Raw genomic sequence first — 20,824 nt, forward strand, 5'->3', positions numbered from 1 at the left:
CTCAGTCATCTGTTTTAGGAAGTAACTATCAGTGCCCTCCAGAAGTGTCCTGGATTGCTTGTGCCATGTTGTGTTGTCCATCCAGCACATACCATGGTGCTCAAAGTTCCCTTTAAGGACCAGGGCTGGTGAACTTGAGGCTTCTTTCAGTCTGCTTCTTGCCAGCCAGGTAGTCTGTAGCAGACAGCCACCATAAAGTCATCCATATTGGTCTGCCCTGTGATCCTAATCCATCAGCTCTTCATCCATCTCACAGAATCACAGAATGGTTGAGGTTGGAAGGGACCTCTGGAGATCACCTAGTCCAACCTCCCTGCTCGAGCAGGGTCACCTAGAGTGTGTTAGGGTTGCATCCAGGCGGGCGTTAAAGATCTCCAGAGAAGGAGACTCCACAACCTCTCTGGGCAACCTGTTCCAGTGCTCCGTCACTCTCACAGGAAAGAAATTCCTCCTCACATTCAGTTGGAAGTTCCTGTGTTTCAGTTTGTGTCCATTGTCTGTTGTCCTGTCGCATGGGACAACTGAAAAGAGTTTGTTCCCGTCCTTTTGACACCCTCCCTTCAGGTACTTATACGCATTGAGAAGATCCCCCCTCAGTCTTCTCCTCCCCAGGCTAAACAGGCCCAGCTCTCGCAGCCATTCCTCATAGGCCAGGTGCTCCAGCCCTCTGATCATCTTTGTAGCCTTACGCTGGACTCTCTCCAGTAGCTCCATGTCTCCCTTGTACTGGGGAGCCCAGAACTGGACACAGTACTCGAGATGAGGCCTCCCCGGGGCTGAGGAGAGGAGCAGGATCACCTCCCTCGACCTGCTGGCAACACTCTTCCTAATGCACCCCAGGAGACCATTGGCCTTCCTGGTCACAAGGGCACATTGCTGGCTCATGGTCAACTTGTCGTCCAGCAGCACTCCCAGGTCTTTCTCTGCAGAGCTGCTTTCCAGAAGGTCAGCCCACAGCCTGTACTGGTGCATGGGGGTTATTCCTCCCTAGGTGCAGGACCCTGCACTTGCCCTTGCTGAACCTCAGGAGGTTGCTCTCCACCCACCTCTCCAGCCTGTCCAGGTCTCTCTGAAGGGCAGCACAGCCCTCTGGTGTGTCAGCCACTCCTCCCAGCTTGGTATCATCAGCAAACTTGCTGAGGAGGCACGCTGTGCCTTCATCCAGGTCATTGATGAAGAAGTTAACAAAGGCAAGCTCTCAAGGCAAAGGTCCATGCATTTCTGCAGCTCTGTCCCATAAAGGGCAACTCCCCCTCCTCACTTTCCTGGCCTGTCTTCCCTGAAGAGCTTATATTCATCCATCTATATCCATCTTTTCCTAAAGCAGCTGTCTGGGAGTTGCCTTCATTAGTCCAGGAATAGTGTTCTTACTGCTCAGATTTTTTTTTAATTTCTACCAGTTTTTCTGATGAATAGAACAAAGATGTAGCTCTCTTATTCATTCATTTTCCACTATTAACTGTCACTCTAGAGAAGAATGAAAATTCTTAAAGATTCTTTCACTTTCCCCCCCCCACAAATATTCAATATTCTGCAAGTGATGTAGATTCTTATATCCCTATAAAACTCTTAAATTTGGGGACTGAAGCTTTCATAAATTTTGGTAAATATCCTAGTTGTTATGCAGATTTTTAAAATTACTTCTAGTAGTGCAACTCTTTAAAAAGAATTTCTGCACAGTTTTGCTTATTTAATAAAGTTGGAAGTAAAACTCACAGAGTGCATGTAATAAAACTGAAAGAAATCACTGTTGTGTTTCAGTCTCCACTGAATCTTACTTGTGCTTCTAGTTTTATCTTTCTGAACCAGGCAGCAAGGCTCAGGTTTTTTGAGGGGGATGGAGGGAATGTTATGGTCTTTTGTATTTGATGGCCTCTAATCATTCCAGGTGAAGTGTCAAGGAGAAAGCGTTCTAAATCTGAAGATATGGACAGCGTACATTCTAAACGCCGTCGGTACGTGGGAGAAGACTATGAAGCAGAACTCCAAGTAAAAATTACAGCCAGAAGAGATGTTGACCAAAAATTACAAAAGGTAGAGTGGTGATGCAGGATGAAGATAGCAAAAACAACTTCGTCCCTTCTCTTACCATCTCTAAATTAGTTATCTGTTCTCGTGCCCTCTCTGCCCCCCGCTTACAAACAGACAAAAATCCCCACTGTGATGCAATTCAAACTCAGATAATAATACTGATTTGACATAAAGATCTACTTTTAAGAAGGGACCAAACATCATTTGGAAACTGAGCTGCAGTAATTCTATTTGAAATGTACTAAGCATGTTTAAACTCTTGAGTTTTCATTTTGAATATAGATGGAGACCAAAAGAATGTGAGCTAAGGGGCCATTTCACTGTGGTAAAGGTTTAAATGTGGCATATTTTATTTGTATACTCAGCTTTAAGGAAAGTCAGTCTTCAAACAAGAATGTGATTGACGTGGTATTTTGCATATTTTTATAAAGCTGTTACCTACCTAATTGCATCAGCTGCAAATGAGGAAACCCATGCTCTTGAAAAAAGTTACATGTTATTCCATTAGTTATTTAGTAGTGCATGTTGTAACTTCATCAATATACGAGTCAGAAAAATTGAACCATATTTATTATTTATTTGTGTTTCCTAAGAAAATGTGTGTGTTCTTTGACAATCTTGATTTAGGAGGAAAAAAATGTAAATACTAAAAATAATAAACTTTGCACATATCTAAGACATCTCTTTCTGTTTTAGTTTCTGCAAAAAAGGCAACACGGCATTTATGTTTAGGGGAAAATCTGTATCAACAAGAAAAGTTTTGTTAAAAATCTTTAATTTCCATTCTCTGACTATCACTGACCCCTTCCCTCTTGTAAAAAGGAAAAAATTAATTTGTGTAAACAAAACACTTCATGTAAATGCCTTCTGTTAAGATTCTTTGCATTTGTAATAATGTTTTGTTTTAATCATACGGCAATGAAATGAATTACTGGCAAGAGAGGGAGATTTTGTTTGCCAAAATTCAGAATGCGGAAACTTGTAGCTGTGCAACCATATGCTTTTTGGTGACTACAAATATATTTGATTGTCAGGGCCTAACTGTTGTCATAGTATTGTTTGTGGCACAGTTCTTCTCAAGAGTTTAGAATATTCTTAACAGATGGCCTTTTAAGTGAGGGAATTGTGTTATTTTTTTGTTAAATATTTTTGCAGGTTATCCAGAGACTGTTGGAAGAAAAACTTGCTGCTTTGCAGTGTGCCGTATTTGACAAGACTCTGGCAGACTTGAAAACACGAATAGAGAAAGTAGAATGTAACAAGAGGCATAAAACTGTGCTTACTGAACTACAGGTAAGCATTCACGTGTTGCATTGCATGGCAGAGTCTTACTCAAAAACAGAATCCTCAATATAGTCGTAAGTCTCCTGTAGCTGTTATTAAGGAAACCATTTTGATTCCCCAAGGGAAATAATAATAATAATGATGTTGCTTTTGAATTTTACAATTCTATCTCTCTGAAAAAAGCAAGCAACTAATTATTCATCAAAAAAAAAAAAAAAAAAAAAAAAGCAAATCCTCCTCCTGGCATGCCAATTCTTTTCTAGTAAATCATTTTCTGACTCTTCTTTGCTGTTCAGATCTTCTTCAGATAAATGTAATGTATGAAAATACCTCTTTATTCTGTGGGGCCAGAAATGTAATTAAAAAAAAAAAAAAGTGTTGAAGGGAGTGGAACAGTAGGACCAAACTTTGTAGAGTTTTCAAACAAATAAATGTCACTTGATAATCATCCGCATTATCCCGTCTGGTAACTAAATCATTGTGCTCCAGTAAGGAAGCAAATGGCTTGCATTAAAAGCAGTGGGCTGCTCTGCATCCTTTTACAGAATGGAGACAATGTGCTTAGTGCTGAGATGAGGAACATCACAAAAATCAAAGAATATTGAATTGAAAAGACAAAGTTAAACTTGTGTGATAACAAATTGAAATATTAAGGCCATTTGACTTTAATGTAAGAAAAATGTGGAGTTTGCTGCACCCATTATTCCTAGATATCTCCTGTTTAATTTTTTTGACAGGAATTTTATGCTGATTTACTGCGAAGTGGTAGTTAAGATATTTTCAGTATACTCGTTTCAGTTTCTTCAGACATCAACTGTTGTGTCAAATTAAAAGCTTCATGTAAGACTCTGAATATTCTGATGTTAATATACTTGCAACTTAAGCTCACTTGGTTTTATTATGCATGGTACTCCGAAAGGCCTCTGAGTTGTACAGCATAGCCAAAATGGAATTATTACAGTGGTACGTGTAATTAAAGGCAGACTACAATTGTAGCCTGTCACATTGTTTCGTAAAAATGTGAAAGAGGGGATATTTCTAACCAGACTGGCTTCTCTTAAGTCAGAGGTTACAAAATCATGGTATGTTTAACTCCTTGATTTTAAAAAGCATTCAGTCTTTTAGTATTTATTCAATGATTATACAGCAGTTAGTTAAAAAAAAAAAAAAAAAAAAAAAAAACTTTTTTTTGTTACCTGCTTAGAACAAGCAACATAGGTTCTGCCTCCAGAATAAGTCACTTGTCTAGAGGGGCAAATTAAAATCATCTAATGGTTAGGTAATTGCAGAAGGAATAGGTATCAATTAGTATAGTCACAGTCAGAAGAAGTAAAAGGACTAATACAAATGAACACGACACCTGAGCATCAAATAAAGTAGAACAGGCTGACAATGACGTGTATGCGATATGTAATGTATCAGTGAGAGAGAAATAAAATTGATGAAGGAAGAAGAGGTGATATGAGGAGCAAAAGAGGTGCTTTTTTCTGTATGGATGCCTCATCAGACATTAAAATGCTAAAATGCTTTCTGGGTAAGAAGTTGCATTAATTCATGCCAAATGGGTTATGTTTATGTAATTGTGAATAGGACAAAAATGATTTAGGATGTCTCTAAGTTACGATTGTGATGTTTTGCAGCAGCAGGAAGATCACATGTGTATACAGTCACACTATTTTCCATGGAAAGAATATTCTCTTCTCCTACAACAGTACTCTTTTACTTGATGTCCTAACTATTTATCTTTTAGTTTGCATAATATATTTGATGGTTCTTGGGGAGGGTATTTTTATTTGTTTTATTTCTTCTCATTTAGGCTAAAATCGCTAGATTGACAAAGCGGTTTGGAGCAGCCAGGGAGGACTTGAAGAAAAGACAGGAAGTAAGAAATGGACTTATTTGTTTTTTCTGAACTAGCCTATACTATAAACTGAATTTATTTTGTGTAATGTCAAGTCAACTTTATAAGATTTCAGTGGGATTTCATCCCATTTTATACAGAAGTTTTATATGCATAAAAATAGTGACCTGGTTATTAATAGTTTTCACAAAGAAAATAGATTTGGCTTGTTGGTTAAAAGGCAGAATGTTGAAGAACATGATCTTTACTTTAACATTTATTATGTAATTCTGATTTGCACAGAAGTTTCTTTAAACATTATTGGTATGAAAGTGCCTTAAATTGTATGTACATAAATTTAATATACTGCAGCATGAATAGATTGCAGAGTAAATAGGAAGGCATTCCTGTACACTCATTTTTGTGATGGGGGTGGGGATCAGAAAGGACACAAACAGAAGTATTTTTCTATGTTTAGAATAAATATTTTGGATGAATTACTGTGAAGAAGTGGAAGCTAAAAGTCCATGAAAGTTCAGGAAGAAATTTTGATTCTCGTGCTATAAAAACCTGAAGGCGAGATATTCATAAAAATGGAGGAGCTGGGAGAGGAGGTGCGGGCAAGCAGACAGGACTGAGTAGGCTTTCAGGGTTTGTGAAACATATCAAATTGTTCTCCACTTTTGGCTACAGAAAATGTATACCTTACACAAAAATGAATGAACATGAAGTAAAATTGAAATGTAAGTTTGCAACTTGACTTTGGGGGGGTGGATTGTTTGTTTTTCTTTTTTGTAGAATTCATCAAACCCACCTTTGTCTCCAGGGAAAGCAGGGAGTGACACTGCAAACACAAATAATCTGACGTACCGGTAAGGGAAACATGTCATTGATCCCATGTTCAAGCTTATAACAGATCTGTGGTACATAATCTTTCTTTTTTAAATGTATTTTATGAAAGGGCTCTTCCTTTTTCTGTCCTTGTTCATCTGTAAAATTCCATCTTCTTTTACATCATTACAGGAGTCATGTGTGAGCGATATTGAATGCATTGGTAAACTAAGATGAGTTATTTCAGTAGCTAGAGGTAGTTGATGAAAACGGAAGGGTAACTCTGAAAAGAAATATGGATGGGAAAATTCTCATAGCGAAAGACAAACCTGGTGCAAACACTTGAAGACTTAAAAATAAATAATACACTATTGCACTTAGGGAATATCCTAAATAAATCTGCGAAGAGGGGAAAAAAACAAATGGATTTTTGAAAATCAAGCTCAAATAAACAGCTGTAAAATGATGCATTTTTGTTGTTGTTGTTGTTTCTACCATCATACTGTTTATCATTATACCCCAGTGTGGTTCATTGAGAGATGCTAACTGGAACTTCATTCCATAGAAATGCAGGCACAGTGAGACAGATGCTGGAGTCCAAGAGGAGTGTAAGCGAGAGCACACCAGCAACTTTTCAAGCCCCTGTGAATGCAGGTAAGAAACTTCTTGTGGACTTTATGAACACACTTCTTACTTATTTAATGGAAACCAATAAATTTAACTGAACAGAACAAAACTTTGTTTCTTATGACTATCTCCTCCTCACGTATCCCTGGCCATCAAAAATCAGTACTCTTAGCTTCCTGCCATGTCCCAGTTTACATTCATGTAGTGTGCTCACCAGTCAAGGGAATGCATATGTTGATTTAGCCAACCAGAATGCGTATAAAAAAATTAGCTAAGATGCTGCAGAAGACCACTTGCTGGAAAAGTCAGTAGAAACTGTTGTATCTCAACTGCCAAGAAGTGGAACATGTGGCTGGCAGGCCGTTTTATTGTACTGGAACATTATAGGATGCTAATACCATTCTCTTAAGTAATGGCTATAAAAGTTGAGTGTGGAAACTGATGCAAATTATAAGCCTCATTTCTTAAGGTAATCAGGTTGAAAAATAGATCTCTTGTATTAAAATTTTATAGTGAAAGTAGAATCAAAAGCACTTTTACTGTTACATTTATATAGTCACACTATCCTTCGTTTTAAAAATATTGTTTAACTAATACTGAATGCTGAATCTTTTTCACATAGCCATCTCATAATAGGAATATATGACTGCATGTAGTATACTATGTCCCTGAAGTTTAGAGTTCTGAATATTTTTTTTTTCATTCTTTCGCATGGCTTCTCTGATAAATCAACCCTTGATTTCAGTAGAACCTTCTGGATACAAGGTCCTGTCTGTGCAAAGCTAGTCATAACTGACTTAGTTTTATTTTCTCTTGTTTTCTGAAGAACTGACTGTTCTGTCATCTCTGTAATGAGTGTTTAAAAATGCTATATTTATGTGTTTTCATCAGCTAAACCATAGAGCTTTCTCATGAATGTGAACTCAGATTTTTGTCATAGTTCATTGTATTTCTTATTTTCTTATTTTTCTGCCCTTTGTATATAGTTCTTTCAAACAGAAGGAACTTTAATTAGGCCATCAAATATTGCTGTAAAACAACCAAAGTGTTATCTGCTAGTCTTCCTTTAAAAAGGTTAATAAAGGTGACATATTTTTCCATTTGTTGTGTTGATCAAAACTTACCACTTAGTGCTTTAATTTTTTTCCCTTCTTTTTGGTAGTGCCAACTTCCAGTCTTGCTGCTCCTCAGACAGTTGTCAGTGGACATCCTAAGCCTCAGACACCGGTGACCTCCAGCTCTTTGACAACAACAGTTCTTCCTACAGCTAACACAGCTACCGTTGTTGGCACTAGCCAGGTGCCCAGTGGCAGCACTCAGCCAATGTCCGTCTCACTGCAGTCTTTACCAGTAATTTTGCATGTACCTGTTGCAGTGTCATCCCAGCCTCAGCTCCTGCAAGGCCACGCAGGGACTTTGGTCACGAACCAGCAGTCAGGCAACGTTGAATTTATATCTGTACAGAGCCCATCCACTGTTGGTAGCCTTACCAAAACTCCTGTGTCTTTGGCATCAAATAACCCAACTAAACCAAATAACAGCCCGTCTGTGCCCAGTCCTGGTATTCAGAGGAACTCTCCAGCCAGTGCTGGGACAATAGGAACAACATTGGCAGTACAGGCTGTTTCAACTGCACATCCTGTTGCGCAGGCCACAAGGACTTCTTTGCCAACAATGGGTACTTCAGGACTTTATAATCCTACCAGCAGTCGAGCTCCCATACAGATGAAGATTCCCCTCTCTGCATTTAGTAGTACAGCTCCTGTTGAACCACCCACCGTTACAGCACCCAGAGTTGGTAAGTTATACTTGAATATTGACACTGGTAAAGGAAGAGAAAACAGTTGTGTAAGGGAAGCATGAAGCTCCACTCCTGTGGAAATTTTGTTTCCAAAAAGCTCTCTAAGCTTTGTTTTTAATTTAGAATTGACATTAAATTATTGCTAGCATCAAATCAGAAGCTCCAATTCTGCTATTAGTAATTTGGCATTTATTTTTAACACAGCCTCCCAAAATAATGTGTCTTCTAAGCAAAGATGCATTGAAAAGAAAGCATATTCATTAGTTTTTACAACATCTGAAAGTAAACAAAATGAAGAAATAATTTAAAATAAATAAATAAATAAATTAGTTCCATAGTGATACATCTACTGTACTTAAAATAGGGCCTTTGAGAACAATGAATGTTTAAATAAGATATCTGGGTTAATTAGATAACTAGTTTTAAGTATGATATCTAGATTAACTTCTATCTTTGGCCATGTCGGAGAGCTTCTCTTCACTTCTCCTTTTATGTACCTTGATTTTTATTTTATTATTTTTTTTAATACGGTCCTCAAGATTTCAGTGAGTTGGCATCCTAGCAAGAGTTTCTTATTATTGGCACAATACAGTGTTAAAATTGACTCAAACAGCATTTGACATCAGATGCAGTTTTATTTCACTTTTCTATCTTAAGTTACCTGTGTAAAAATACATTATTGTCCATCAAAGTGACTGTCATACACTTTGCATTTACTTTAGCTTTACAGCTAAAACTAATCTTTATTTACTGTGATATAAAAAGGATTGTGATAATCAGGGACAGTGAGCAAAAGAACAGTCTTGGGTGCCCAGAAAGTGGTTTGTTTTTTCACAATTTGCTTAACTTTGGTGTATGCACTTGCATTTTTCTGACCAGAACTGAAACACTATGTGGGCCAGTGCTTTTGCAGATAAGGTCTGATTAAAATGGAAAGGAATAGGAAAGGAGAAATTTGGTTCTAAACGTTTGCATCAAGTATTCCAAGTACTTTCACTTAGGCTGCTAGTGTTGACGTATGTTCAGTTGAGCTAACGAACGTACTACTTCCGTGCACAGCTTGAAGTTTTGCAGTCGGTTTAAGCATCCTTTATTCAGTCAGTTTTCATATAAAACTGTTGAATAACTACTTTTAAAGTCTTGTCAGTTTAGTTACAGAGGGAGGAGAGGTTTTGTCTTAAGATAGCGAGGGAACTGTTGATTAAACTTTGCTTTTTTTAATAACTGCTGCTTCCCCTGAAAAATGGTAACAATCAAGTTTGAATTCTTATATTGAAATTGAGGACTGAAATTTTGAATGTGCAATATATGGAATGTTTAGTATCAAACGGTTTTGAAATGTTTCCTCCAAATTCATATACTAGATAACAGTATTTAGCACTGATTAGATAATTGCAAATGAACGATTTCTTGACTCCTCAGAAAACCAGACAAGCAGGCCACAAACAGAGACTTCGGCAAACAAGCGAACTGCTGAGGGAACAACACAGGTAGGTTGTTGACTATGTTTCTGTATAAAATTCTAAAGTTACAATCCACAGGAGAGCAGTCCTCTACCTCTATTGCTCATAATGAATGAATTTTAGTTTCTTTTTTGTGCCATCCTTTCTAGTTTCTTTCCATTTGATATTTTTCTTCTTTTTCTGATCCAGAGTATTACTGGGAGCATGAACTTCTGGTAATCTTTTCAGAAGTTCTCCAATGGGGTTTGTGTAAATAGATAAGTTAGTAACTTAGCTGAACACTGAAAATGTCAGATACAACAGAGCAAACGCACAGAAGAAAACAGCCCAGTTTTTTATTTAAAGAGTCCAAACTGAAAGCTACAAATGTAACGTAAATTATTACAACTATCTCATTTCTACACTATTCCAGAAGCTGTTTAGAATTGAACTTCTGATGTTTCATTATCATATGTCATTGCGGGGGGTAGAAGGAAGAAGAAAAACACTACTTTCAGGAATAAATGCTTGATGATCAAGGAGCATTTGCCGTCCTCAAGAGTAATAAATTTCAAAAAAATTCAAAGTATAAATGTAGAAATTAAGCTATTTAAAATTATTTGTAATTAGTTGTCTTTCTGCATGCAGATCTTTCACAAAGCACTTCATATACTACTGTTAACTGGAAATCATTTTACTGAGGGGAATAAACTAAACTTCCTCTAGCCAAAATTTCTATGTTTAGTGATGTTTCAAGATAAAATTAAATCTGAATTGTATCTCAAGAAGAAAATATACTGGGCAATATTTTGTTTTTCATCTGTTATAGACCTGGTATTAACAGATCTACAGCTATGCCTCACTCTACCTTTTTAAAACGATATTTCATAAAAAATGATTGTTTGAAACTTAATTTTTGTAGATACCTGTGGATTATAGCTATTAAAAATAGTTGATATGTAGGAACTACAGTACTGACAAATAGCTGACAAATGTATGGTAATGTAAAATACGTATTTAAAGAACTTTCTTATTTGATAGAGCCTGAAACCCGGAAAAGATTTTGCAAAAATGGATTGTGAGTGCGATAGTGGTATTTAGCAATAGATGGTGAGCAAGGAGGAGGGAAATGAAGGACATATGATTCTTTCCGGTTTTCAATCCTCTGTTACCGTGTATATTTCTAGGTTTGTTTTCAGTCAGATCAGTTAAAGCATGTGTAATGCCATGGTTAATGAAGAAGCATCTGATGCATTTTAATTGGCTAGTGAAGTATGAATTGACACGACATACCATTTGAAAAATCCAGTTAATGCCACCTGCTTTTTGTTATGTAAAATCCAAAATACTATGTATTACTCCACACTTCACAGCTTTCAGAACAAAAAGTAGTTCGCTGTGTGCCGTATACCTGTGGCATATTTGATGGTACAACTTTGATCAATTGTTTCGAAAAGCAGTTGAAACAGGAAGAGACTTCATCAGAAAAAAAAGAAGCGGTAGAAGCACCACAGACGAATTTTAACTTCCCTGAGGATGTCCTCTTTGGCTTGGAGGAAGAGGAAGAGGATGCTAAGAGCATCAAAAACACCCACAAGCAGACTGGCTGGGCAGCTAACCTATTAAAGCAGTGGCTGGCCAAAAATGGCAAGGATCCTAGCTTTGAATCGGTCCCAGTAAGTGAACTCAATGACATTTTGAGAGAGTTTTATTACACAATAAGGAATCATGATGGAAATACCTACAGTGTGGCAAGCTACAAGTCAATGCGTGCTGGCTTAAACCGGCATCTCAAAATGCCACCTTATAATCGTCAGATTTGCTTAATGAAGGACAAAGAGTTTGCTAGTGCAAACATGGTGTTTGTAAGTGTGCTGAAGATGCTGCGCATGCAGGGAAAGGATGAGACTCACCACCATCCTCCTATAGCTGCTGAGGACTTGCATAAGATTAAACAATCTGGTGTGCTGGGATTGCACAGTCCCCTGGCACTCGTCAACAAGGTGTGGTTTGATTTGCAGTTGCATTTTGCCAAACGAGGGAGGGAAATCTTAAGAGATCTGGCTCCAGATGCTTTTATTGTTGAGAAGGACAAGAACGGGCGTCGATATGCTATGTTTAGGTATCCTGGCAAAGGAAAAAATGGTGAAGATCCTCATAAAATGGGTAAAATGTATGATATGCCAGGGGACCCAAACTGTCCTGTTTTCTCCTTGGAGCTTTATTTGTCTAAGTTACCTCCGGAGCCCCCTGCCTTTTACCTACATCCTTTAAAGCTAACATCAGAGCAAATGCAAGAACAGTCTGTCTGGTACAAAAGAGAACCAATGGGTGTGAACTACTTAGGTACAATGATGCCCAGGATAAGTGTGGCAGCCAGGCTCTCTCAGCGATATACTAATCATTCTCTTCGAACTACTACCATCCAGCTACTGTGTGAAGCAGGACTGGGGCCTAGAGAAATAATGGCAGTGACAGGCCATCGCTCTGAGTCTGCTATTAGACACTACTGGGGAGCTGCAGAAGTTCGCTACAGGGCTTGGTCAGATGTAATGGACAATAACGCCCCCAATTATCTATATAGCAAGATTCCAAATGAAGTGATGATAAAATCGTTATCTGGTGCCTCTGCTTCTTCTATAAATCACGTTGTTTTAGAACAAAACAAAATTGTATTTCCTAAGAAATCTGTTGTGCCATCTGGCAGTAATTCTGTGACTTTAGTCCCTGGGGGACATACAGCTCTGAATTCTAAAAGTCACATCCTGTTGAACCATGCTGCTTCCAAGATGCTTCTCCCAAAGAACATAGCCAGTGTGAATCTAACTGCCAGTCCCCTTCAAGGCTGTTGTAATGAACCTGTCTTTATGAATCCTGTGATAAAACAAGAACCGATGACTTGATGCTTCTGTAATGGAAGCATCATTTCAAATGAATTACTAAAGTAGAAAATTCATCAAATCTCTTTCACTTGGTCCATTAAGGAAATTTCTTACTGCATGGTTCAGCAAGAAATATCCTGTTTGCACTCTTGAAGTGAGCTATGGAACAGAAATTTAAACAGAGCAGGGCTTGGAGTTTGTGTGACTTCCTGTGGCAGCTATATGACTTTCTATGGCAGCTGGCACTCTTAAGTGGCTGAACAAAGCTATTTTAAAAAATGAATAGGGATATTGATTTCTACTTAGCTGGAGAGCTATGCTTTCTTCGCTAAGAGCAGGCTTTTATGTTTTGTGAAGATGTACTTATCATACCATTTGTGCCTGTTGGCACTAATGTAGCATTTTACAAATCAAATACTTGATTACTGAAGATAACAGAAAGTACAAGCTGAATGAAGTAGACATAAATATTCTATAACTGTATGTATGCATGAAAACGCCTAGAATTATTTGACCACTATCACCCTCTCTGTTCAAATTTATATCAAACCTACCAGAGGACTGTGCTTGTTTTAGTTTCTTCTGAATTGGCTTTCCTTTGTGGTTACAGATTTATATTTTAGGGTTTTCCTTTTCATATTTCTGGCTAAAATTTCAATCATTCTGGTCTCCAAAAGCACTGTTTGGTATAAATGATACTAAAGTTGATATCTTTTCCATTATGTCTGAAATGGGGAAAACTGTTCTCAAAAGGATTGAGAACAAGTTTGTTGCTTAAATGTCAAATAATTGAAGTACTGTTTCTACATGTGCTTATCTTGAGAGAGTTTTTTATATATATCCTCTCACCTACCCCTTCCTTCCATTGCATTTCATACTGTATCAATATAACAGTCTATCAGAATTCTTTTACAAGAAGCACTCCCTGTTCTTCCCCACCAAACTGTCCAAAAATGGATTTTAGTTTTAATTTCTTTAGAGTAGTTCATCTGTCGCTCACTGTGGTAAACCAATCATTACACTTTTCATAGGAGACTCTTACAGGTTAGAAATCTTGTCTCAGGACAGTGAATGTGAATTTTGTCAGAGAAATGAAATTGTTGTTGAAAAGGCTCTTTTCTGGTGAAGAGAAATAAGAAATTGGGAGTACTAGTTATAATTCACTTTTAATGAGCCATACTTGAAACTCTGACTCAACTCACAGTTGGTCTCTGCTATTCTATGCCATGAGTTTTCATCAGAGCTTCTGACAAATCACAAAACCTTAAATGTAGGTAAAAATGAAAAGCTAGTCATCAGATCACAAAATATGGAGGTTCCACCTTGGAAGAAGAAATAGCATAGCATTTAAAACAGCTTTCCATTATCTTAACTAAGTAAAATAAGAATAACTGTACTTTCGAAGTGTCTGTAGAAATATTTTGTAAGTAGATTTATGTATGCACACACAAGCACACGTTCATTGTCACATTAAGGACTTAACTGTAGAGATCTAGTTCACTAGAGAAGTATTCACATGGCTCTGTAGTTTACAAAATAGAAAAAAAAATTCCAGCTGAAAAAATAAATTTACCATTTTAAACTCTTAATTCTGTGGAGGACTACCTTTCCCAGAAAGGCTTTCAAATACTGAATGAATTTTATTGTAGTCTAAACAGAGGACTTGATGCCTGAATTTGGGTTTTTTTAATCGTGACTGATAATTACCTTTATGACTTTGGGTGATGTATTTTTAATTACATTACAAACCATCTCAGTTTTCCAAAGTGTAAAATTAGTGTAGAGTGTTCCATTTTCTGATGGATCATCTTAAAGATTAAAAGATGTTGAAAGGTCTATCTTAACACATTGTATTTACGGTTAGTTTTGTTTGCTGTTTTTTTAATGATCGAGATAGTTGATCAGGCATAGTTGTTAAGATAAAAATTACTTCTGCTGCACAATGCTACATTTGCTTAGTTGCAGCATGAATTTGTAGTATAACTATCAAAAGGAAAGTATGGATCCAGGTTTGTCGTTTTGTCAAAGATGGAGCAAATAAAACAGCAGTGGTGGGGAAAAAAATGAATCCTTTCTCATGCCTAGGAAGAGGAAAAATCGAAAAAAATGAAGGGCAAGCTAAGTTCTCAAAATACAGAAGAATTGCAATAACTTATTCTAGGGTCTTTTGGAGTGGCATAGGTTTCTAAATTCAAGGGATTTACAGAACACAATTCAGCCAGACTGGCAAATCTAATTCCTGTTTGAAGAGATCTAGGTCTAAACTTTCACCAAGATGGATGTGTATTTTCTCAATTAAAAAAAAAAAAAAGAAAAAAAAAAAAAAAAAGTTCCTCTTTTCTGTCTCGGGTAGTTCCTTGTTCAGATATACTGAAGTTGAATATTTATCCTGCAGAGCAAGAGAAATATCTTGCCAGGAAATAAATTATTACTTTGTCGTCTTTTGCTGCATACTGTGCACACTGACCCTGCAGCCTGCTCTGGTCTTAACTAGATTTGTGTAAAGACATAGGCATACTACTAGTAGTTTCATTTCTTAACACAAATCTAGTTGGTGATTTAAATTGGAAAAAATTAAAAATATTTAAAAAAAATGAGCATAAACCACAAAACACCTCTTGTGTCAAGTCTGGACATGTCTCTGATTCTTTTGAATTACCTTTTGGCTTCTAATTTGACTTCCATTTTGTTAGTTCATAATTAGATTTTTCTTGGCTTCTAATTTGCCAAATTAAATAGTTTCATTCTCATTAACCATGCAAAGTCCTCTTACTACCTTCAGTTTGAACCTAATATTTGGAAGCTGTTAACTGCAGCGAATCAAGGTTTTTATTTTTGTGTGGGAAGAGGAATTTTTTTGAAAAGGAGAAAAATAGTATTTCTGGTTTGGGCTAGAAGTAGCCTTGCCTTGAAGAAGCTGGAGTCATTATTACATGTTAGTGGAAAGCTTAATGGAAAACTTAATAGAGCATACTTCTAGATCCTTCCTCTGGTGGCCCCCTCCCATGCCCAGTGTGTTAGATAGATCCTCTCTACACGTTTCCTTTCTAGAAAAGCTGAGGTAGGCAGGCAGACAATAACTGCTTTGCTGCTTTTGTAAAGTCAACTGTGGTCACATCTACAGTAATATGAGGGGGGGGGAGGGTGTTGCTGTTTTGTATCTTTTTTTCTTCCCTCCTTACTCCAAGACAAAATTTTGACTCAATCCTGTGCATTACGGTACAGATTACGTAGTATGAATATCATGAAATCTATCAAAATTGATGTGAATTGGACTCCTCAGTGGCAGTATCAGCAGAGAACCTCAAGCAGCATGACGACTGGGTGTTTGTTTGCTTTTTGCTTTCTTCCCGTTACATTTCACTTACAGGTAAAGCACACTGACCCAATAGTTTATGTACAATCTATTTGTTATGATTTAGAATGTACTTTGGCTCTAAACTTGTCAATGCTGCCATGTTAACCGGCCTTTAAAACTAAATTAAAAAAAATCTGAATATAACAAATACACTTTGGAAGAAATTGTTATCTATTACTCTTGAATTTTCTAATTAAATGCTTTTCTAAGTAGTGTGAAGGTTTGTTTTCAGTTGCAAATAAACAGCAGTTAGCCTTAATCAGGTCAACTAACCTCCATTTTTAAACAATGGCCACCATTTTACTGGTTAAATCCCATTTCCTGTATTAGAGTTGGCTCTGAAAAGGAGTTCTGAAAACGATGGATAACAACCTTCCATAATACAGCCACGTATATAATTGTGCATCTGTTTTTCATAATGAAGTTTCTGTCCTAGTGCCATGAATCCAAAACTAGTGTGTTTTGTGGTTTTGTCTGATAAGTTTGGAAATCTGTGCTGATACTTCAAGGAACATCCTTAATAGCTGCTCGTTTTTATGAAGTTAGCACAGGAGCTTACGATATGTTCAATTTTTTTATTCTGTCATTGCTATGTAATTCATCCCCAATGAATTACAGTGGACAACCTAGAAGATAAACCTTCTTCATTATATGCACTTTCTGTGGCCACTTTAGGATTTTAACTGTGTAGAACAACAAATTTTTGAAAAGATATTTGAAGAAACTTCTGTAGCCTTGTTCTGTTTTAATCTGGTACATCTCATCAGTTATCCTGAATCATGTAGCTTCTCAATAGGTGCCTAACATTTAGGTTACTATAGTCAGAGCTCTCAGTAAGCAGCTTAGGCCATCATTCTGCTGTAGAGCTGCTTCTGTCTTTTCCAGCCTTCCCCACTTCTTACTCCAAAAGCAAGCTGTGCCCAAGGAGATGTGGGAAGGGGAGCATCTTGCTGTGTTTTTGTCCCTTAACTTAAACTTTCTCACATTTATACAGAAATTTTAAAGGGTTGCTGTTCAGTCAGTGTTGTTTTCCCAGTGGCCATCCCAGTGCCTCAAGTCCTAGAACTGTTTTTCTGAAGACATGACAAGCACTTTTAGTATATTACAGTACATATTACTGTTACAGAGGTAAAGGCATTTTTAATTATATTACAAATCTTTATAATGATTTTTAGGTATTTTATTATGAACCCCACTTACAGATAAAGGATTTATATATATTATATATAATATATAAAAACAGATCTAGGCCTATTGAGAGAATTTATGAAACCTTTTTATTATATTATGACATAAAATAACAGTGAACAAACTTAATGGGATTGGATGTGTTAAAAATGGCTGGTAAAGAATAAATCAGTTCAAGATTAAGTATGATATATTTATTAAACCATCCAGTCAGATGAATAGTCTCGTCTCCTTCCCTGTTCCCCACTTCAGATGCACCTTATCCTCTTCAAGGAGCAAATCTTTTTTCCAATCTAAATTTTGTCTGTGCATTTATCTTTTCAGCTAACACTAGTTTATAAATAAATAAATAAATAAATAGGACTACACAACAACAAAAAACCACTAGTGCCATACCTGTTTCCTGTTGTTTCTGTCATACCTTGATCTGTTTGATTATTGACTGCAGTTTAATCTAAGCCGTACGGTGACTATTCTAAATTTCTTTCCTAAAATGGTAATAAAATATAACTTATACCTTTATTTGCAATGTGTAACAAACTTTGTGAATGTAGCATCTGTTGGGAAACAATGTGAGCAAAATGCCAGCTTAAGGTTTATAAGCAGCTATTAATTCTATATTGTTGAAGTATTATTGGTGAAAATATTTTCTTGCATTTCATGTTTTTGTCATTGAAAATAAACATGCATAATTATATATGTAAATGAGATACTTGGTTTCTGTCTCTGACCTTGGGGTTATGTTCGTGCTGCTAAAATGCAACTAGGTCTAATCAGTAAGGTGGAACCTCTTCCTGAGACTAATTCTAAATCAAAGATTTTGGCAGGAGGACAGTTTAAAATTCATAAGAGAATGATTTAACTTTAATTCTATTCCTTATGAGTAACTTATGTGTAACCTAAGCAATCTGCAGTTACTGAGAACAGTTTTCAATAATAAGTAAATAAACTCATGTTTTACAGGCGCTAGTTTGTCTATTTGGGCCAAAAAAAAAATATTAAAGCGATGTAACTGATGATGTCATTACACCAAACACAGATAATAGCTATAAAAAGCTGCATTAAATTAATCTGAAATGTGCTACAAATAAAATACATTTACTGATTAATCTCTCATCATCCAAGATGGCCTTCCCATATGATACTGTTGGGGACTGTCAGTGGGCTTTGGAGAAACAAGGTAGATGTTTCACCTTGTAACAGTAAGAACCAGTAGAGAGATGTGTGTACCTGCGTGTATGTGTGTTATTATATACCCTTTTAACTGTATGATGAAGGAAAATTAAAATCAGAACTATAGAGAAATACTTGAAGCATTGTCAAGTATATTTTCCTTATCTTCCTTTAAGATTTTGAATTGGAATTATGATTGGTTGTCCAAGTGCTCTTTTTAGGCTCTACCAATCTTTGAGATGGGCTCCTTGAATTAAGTTTTTAATTAACTAGTAGACAGCTAACGTCTGCTCTTTGCAACAAAGAACTCATAGGATATATGATCGGGTATATAATAAATGAGGTTTAGTAAGACTGGTTACTTGCCCCTTTTTTTGTTTTTTTTTTTTTTTGTTTTTGTTTTTGTTTTGTTTTGTTTTGTTTTTCCTTCCTTGCTTGCATTGTTCTGTAGAAAGTGTTGCAGAGTGCAGAATAAGTTTCAGGGGGGTGTAGCAATCTTGCCATAAATGTAATACATAAAATACCTGCTGAGAGTATTTGAGTATTACATGAGTATGCAACCACACACTATCAAAATAAATACTGCAGCCCTGTTAAACTCTGTCTGAAGTATAAACTCAGTAAAATGCTAGCTTTGCTGCATTATGATCATTTTCATTTTTATCTTCGTAAGAGATGACATATACATTTGGTACCTGGTCAAATAAATTTTCATGACAGCTTTGCAAGGCTGAAATAATTACATCAATTTTGTGAGAGTTACTGCATTGAAATTAATAACTGTTAAGGAATGATAAGCCTGACATTGAAGCAGTCAGTGACTGAAGTATACTGGAAAATTCATTAAAAAAAAAAAAAAAAAAAAAAAAAAAAAGTCTAAAGTTACTTAAACTGTGCTTGAAATCTGTAGTTTTCAGTATGAATGACCATAATGCAAGGCCATATAATTATTGAAACATGGGCACTCACACACATGCGCGCCCGCCCCTCCACCCCCCACCCCCCCATTCCCGGAACATCTTTTTAACATCACTCCCCATAATTTAAGATTGATTTTTTGCTATTATATAACGCCTTGGTGCGTCGTGCATGATTGTGGTGGTGTGATGCTTCATGAATTTCTCTGTTTTCAAAAACTCTGATTTCTTTTTATTTTAGAAACTGTTACGATAATCATAATAATAGTGTTCGCACCATGTCAGTGTGTCACAAGTGATCTTCAGGATGTGGATATTTACTATCCTGGGATTAATTTTGATTTTACACTGAGGTGTGGTTGGTTGGTAGGGCTTTTTTTTTCTGCTCCCCCTCCACTTTTACTTAATAAAAGTTCATTTATGAAAAGCAGGTGGCATTACATTAATAGTATTGTTATTTCTATGTGAACTGAACTGAACCATGGCGTTATATAATACCAAAATAGTTTGTAAAATCATATTTAAATAGATAATTGCATATTGATAACTTTCTTTCAAAATATCAAAATTTACTTTTTTTAATGTGGTAAACTCATGTGCATGTAGATATGTGTTATCTATTATGTGAAATCATCTGTTCAACTTGAATTTCAGGGATTTCTTTACCATTTTTTTTTTGTAATTTACTGTTATTATATATGTTGTGATGCTCCTAGTCACTTACTTCTGTGTTAAATTTTTTTCACAATTGTAGTTATAATGAAAATACCCTCTTCTTTTCTCAGCATCATCTCTGTTACACCTATCTTGATCTTTAAAATTCAGTCTTACTTTCTTCTTGGAATTGGATTTTTTTTTTTTTTATTTACAAATGATGCATCAACCTCACTTGCAGCAGCATTGATCTGAAACAGTTGCTGGATGGCAAAGTTGAGGTATTCTTTCTTCCTCTACAGTTTATTTTACAAATAGTATAAAATGGTCTCTTACGTGGAAAAAATGTGTTTCGAAATAAAACATTAACCTGTCTCAATGTCCCAGATTCCCTGAGGCAAATGAAGAAACTGCTTCAGAATCGTTAACAACACTAGTGACAACCCTTCGTTATACTGTGAGGCAAATTCCATTCTGATTTTTCACATACTAATTTACTATTAACTAATGTGTATTTCCTGATGTTAAAATAAATGACATAAGGGACGTTGTTGACACTCTTTTACATACTTATTTATATATGTGTGTGTGTGTGTGTGTATGTGTATATATACACACATAGACTCTATACGATAGAATGTTTACATTGATTTTACTGCAGATCTTAATTGTGACTTCAGAGCTACTCCCAAACTGGCAAAACTTATATTAGTTTAAGATTTAGGTGGTGCTGTTCCCTGTACGTAGGCATTTTTAACAAGTTCCAGGAATTTTGGGGTCCTATAAGAGCTTTTTG

The 20,824-nt window shown here is 36.3% G+C and overlaps 1 protein-coding gene across 9 annotated transcripts in view; it reads left to right on the forward strand.

Moving 5' to 3' along the window:
* Positions 1-20,824, forward strand: part of ATF7IP (activating transcription factor 7 interacting protein) — a 111,453-nt gene that overhangs the window by 65,486 nt on the left and 25,143 nt on the right. For all 9 annotated transcript variants that reach the window (XR_009959822.1, XM_062586803.1, XM_062586822.1 and 6 more), the window contains 7 exons: positions 1,889-2,034; positions 3,187-3,324; positions 5,132-5,197; positions 5,954-6,027; positions 6,552-6,640; positions 7,776-8,411; positions 9,837-9,904. Coding sequence is in view for 8 of the 9 variants with exons in the window: in XM_062586803.1 (XP_062442787.1) it covers positions 1,889-2,034; positions 3,187-3,324; positions 5,132-5,197; positions 5,954-6,027; positions 6,552-6,640; positions 7,776-8,411; positions 9,837-9,904 (1,217 nt within the window). In the remaining variant the exon portion in view is untranslated. The remainder of the gene's footprint in view (positions 1-1,888; positions 2,035-3,186; positions 3,325-5,131; positions 5,198-5,953; positions 6,028-6,551; positions 6,641-7,775; positions 8,412-9,836; positions 9,905-20,824) is intronic.

The sequence above is a fragment of the Rhea pennata genome, chromosome 1, assembly GCF_028389875.1.
Source record: "Rhea pennata isolate bPtePen1 chromosome 1, bPtePen1.pri, whole genome shotgun sequence".
NCBI lineage: Eukaryota > Metazoa > Chordata > Aves > Rheiformes > Rheidae > Rhea > Rhea pennata.